At 37.7% G+C, this 3,865-nt stretch overlaps 1 protein-coding gene across 1 annotated transcript in view; it reads right to left on the bottom strand.

Annotated features, from left to right (window-relative positions):
• The window catches only part of IGFBP1 (insulin like growth factor binding protein 1), a 9,527-nt gene extending 6,065 nt beyond the window's left edge, over window positions 1–3,462 (bottom strand). The window contains exon 1 of the mRNA XM_005427267.2: window positions 3,408–3,462. Within this exon, the coding sequence (XP_005427324.1) occupies window positions 3,408–3,462 (55 nt within the window). The remainder of the gene's footprint in view (window positions 1–3,407) is intronic.
• Window positions 3,463–3,865: the final 403 nt, after the last annotated feature.

The following is a 3,865-nucleotide window of genomic DNA, read 5'->3' as shown; positions in this document are numbered from 1 at the left end:
AGGAATGCTTTTATTCCCTCACTCCCACATCTTTGCCCCAACGCGGTTAACGAGGAAAAATGTGCTGGGGGCTGCAGAGAGAAGGGAATGGATGAGTGGGGGCTATCCCCTCCCTTTTTGCTTGTCGCAAATGTCTCCTGTTCTTGACTTTTCATAAAAATGTAAATGTTCAAAAAACAAGAGGGGAGGGGTGGGGGGAGGAGGGGAATCACACTGAAACTGAAGCAACTGAATTCATATTTCCACAGCAGCAAATGTAACAAACCCTTGTTTAATTTTCGTCATGTGGCTGCAGGTTAGGAGTACACTGACATACCGAAGAGGAGGCCTCAAGGGTAATAAAGCCATCAGGATCTTGTAACTACTGCACATACGCACGTAGGAGTCCTTGCATTAACCTCCGGGGGTGGCTGTGCAGCTGAAGCAGGATCTCGTGTGCCTGGGCTCAGTTTTGCTCCTGGGGTGAGAGAAGGATCAGTCCCCAAAACATGCACTTTAGGGAAACCAGTATTTTGTCAAACAGTTAAAAAATAAACTAGACACCTGCTTTTCTGTCTTTCCTTTTAACTCTCTCCATCTCCTCATGTATCACCTAGGGGAGGTGTAGGTGGGAAATCTTTCCTTTTCGGCTTTGCCTGTTGTCACTCTTGTAAAAGTACTCAAACTTCACTGTGCTGAACAGATTAATTTATCCTGGTATTCACAGTATGTACCAAGCTTGAAATAGCACATTCCACTGCAAAGTCATGTAATGCAGCATGATTTTTTGTTTACTTGATTTTTTTTCATTTATTTATCTTCTTTTGTAAATACATCATTTATGTGAAAGTGAAGCGGAACTGCAGAGCATGTTTAATGTTGTTATTCACCCTGTTCTTCACTATTGATGACAAAGGTTTTATTGATAATGTAGTGATTTCTTACCGCTCTATACTCATAAGTCAGTTCTCAAAAGAATTCTCATTGATTACAGACTTGAAACATTTTCACTTAATTACCTTTTTAAAAATTCAAATACTTTCAGGCATCTCTATCTCTATACACCAAAATTGAAACTCATTAGTATTTTAAAGTACTTCAAAGAAACCTAATTTTACAAATTTTAAAATAATTCTCTGGACTTCACATATTTGACTGGGAGTAAATTTTGGCTAAAAATGTAGGGAACAATAATTGCAATTAGACTTTTCAAACTATTTTCCCACTTTCATTTCTACTTTTTCTTGTGCATCTGTCTTGGAAAACTACGACTCTCTTACCATTCAAAATGAAGTGAAAAATATACAGGAATGTGTCTATTTCCTCTCCCAAAGAGAAAAAGGAAACAAGGAAAAACAAAGTCTTTTTCATGAAGAAACATGAAAAAAAATCCCAAAAAAAGAATGGAAAGTAGACCAGGCTGTAAAATGACAAAGACCCAAAGAACTCATATGCATTTGTATATGCATATGTGTGTATTCATCAATTTATCTATGGATTTTGCTGTTTAGACAGCTTTTTATGAACTGAATGGAGGATCATTGACTGACTGCTTAACATAAGCTACTGGCCTCTGAAATTATTGTACTCCAGCCTGCCACTGTCCTGACTGCAGTTTTTCTGTCTAAAAAAACTGAGGTGAACTGAGAGTAAACAGCTTTAAATGATATAAGTGAAATGATTTTTTAAAAGGATTTTTTAACTCACCACCGTCATTTTAAGTAACGAGATAAAGACACAATGCAAGAAGAGCATGCTTGTCTGATGTACAGGTCTACTTAAAAAAACTACCGTTAGTTTCAAAAAAATCTCATTCTTCCCATGCACCATCATGTTTTCAGGTCTTCAGCACATTTTTCCATGCTGTCAGGCAGCTGGCAGTATCTGAACTGCTCAGGCAATTCCTAAGAACTTGTAGCCTTTAACAAGTCAGATTTTTTTCAGTGTACCCAGTAAGAGAAATGAAAGATAAACACTCCTCTCCACAAAGTGAAAAGTATTTTTGAAAGTGTTTTTGGTCTGTTTCCTTTATGGTTCCAGGTGCGCTTGAAATCACAGCCCAGCCCTTTTTTTCACTTGATATCTTTCGTGAAATCAAATTGAGGAAACCTAAAAATCTGCCAAAGCATTTTGTGAGATGTTCTTCTGTACAAAAGGTAGACTCATAAAAATCAGTCCCTTCATATTTCATTTATGTAAGGAACATATGTTAGAACTGGTTATGATAACTTAGGACAGTATCAATCAACCAGACAATGCTTTCATATAGGCCATGGGACATCAATGAAGTGAAAGTAGTGTATATGTTTATGTAGACTCTGATGTAATACTACAACTCATCTACCAATCTCCATCTCTGACCCTGACATTTCTTTAAAGAACATAAGAGCCAGGAGGTTAAAAACAGTAATGATGTAAAGTTGTGTTTACTGAAGACTTTTGATGGTAATTTTTAGGTTTTCCAACTATTGACTCCTAACTTGAACCATCTGTCAAAAGACACCACATGAATCTCAGGCAAGGTTTACTTTTCCTGCAAGATTTTCTCGTTGGTTTCTCAATAATTCTTAGTCAATGCCTTCACTTTGAATGATAAATAAAAGTTGGGGATTTTTTAAATTCTTTTTCTTTAAAGTCATATGGAGTGACTCACAGAATGTAAAGTTCTATATACATTTGAGTACAAGTCATTTTTATTCACTAATTACCAAAAATTCAAGTAACTTGCCAAACAATTTCCTACTGAGACTGCTTATCTGGATAGGTTTTAAAAAGCCCAAATAAACAGTGGAATATCCTCATTATCTTTTTTTTTAGGTAAGAAAATAATTCTAAATTTTAAATATAATATCTGTAGTGGTTTTGGTTTGCTAATTTGAGATTTCTTGGCTCTTGGCTTTTTTAGTGCGGGTTCAGTCCTGGCCAATTATTAATACACCCGCTAGAATGTACTTACTTATTTCTTGCTGTGAGATGGGATTAGGAGAGAGGCAAAGCAGGCTCAAAACTTTAAAAGAGTATAAATAAAAATTTATTTACAGTAACTAAAAGAAAGAGTAATAAGAATCAGAACGCAACCTTCAGAACACTTGTCCTCCCCCTATAAACATTTCTTTCCCGCTGATAATGTAAAGAAACAAAACCTAAAATTTCCAGTCAGTTTACCACCTCTAGAATGGTCTTCAGCTCACTTAGGGAGAGAAGTCCCTCTTGTTAATGTCATAGAGACTTCTCCACAAAAAACCAGTTCTTTCATGGCTTTTAATTTCCCCGAATAACAACCACCTGGGGAAATCTGCAATTTTGAAATCCCCCCTATTTTCACAGCATCTCCCACAGCTGTATTTATGGGCCATGTCAACTTATGAGGTACAGTTTTAAAGATGAGTTGTTTAAAAGCAAAGGTTCTCGTTATCAATCTCTGAAACCATCTTCATCTCTAGGAACAGAGATCTCCTCTTCCTGGGGGCACAAGATCTTCATCGCTCTTCTCTCCTTCTCTGTTCGAACTTCTAGTAGGATTACAGCTACTTTAACATCTGCTTACTTTAGCATGGGGGCCTTTGCTCAATACCTACAATTTGAACACTTTTGTCTCCCCATTCCTTCATGTGTTACAGGGAAAAAAAGGGTCCTACTCCATAGCTTTATAAGAGGATTTCAGCCTAAACCTAAAGGGTCATCCCTCCTATCTGGGACTTGACTTCTTCTTCACTGACTTCAGTGTATTCATGTTGTTTCTTTACGTGTCTACACTTCTGACATGTTCTCTCACTTGAGGGAGGATTGAAGCACTGAAAGAGTCAATAGCTTGCCTGGGGCCCGTAGATGGTCACGTGACCCCGGCTGGACTCGGTAGCTTGTGGCGGGGGGGGGGCGGCGGGGG

Source organism: Geospiza fortis, unplaced genomic scaffold (assembly GCF_000277835.1).
Source record: "Geospiza fortis unplaced genomic scaffold, GeoFor_1.0 scaffold108, whole genome shotgun sequence".
Taxonomy (NCBI): Eukaryota; Metazoa; Chordata; class Aves; order Passeriformes; family Thraupidae; genus Geospiza; species Geospiza fortis.
The sequence above is the reverse complement of the archived record's forward strand: the minus strand, read 5'-3'. Positions and strand labels throughout refer to the sequence as shown.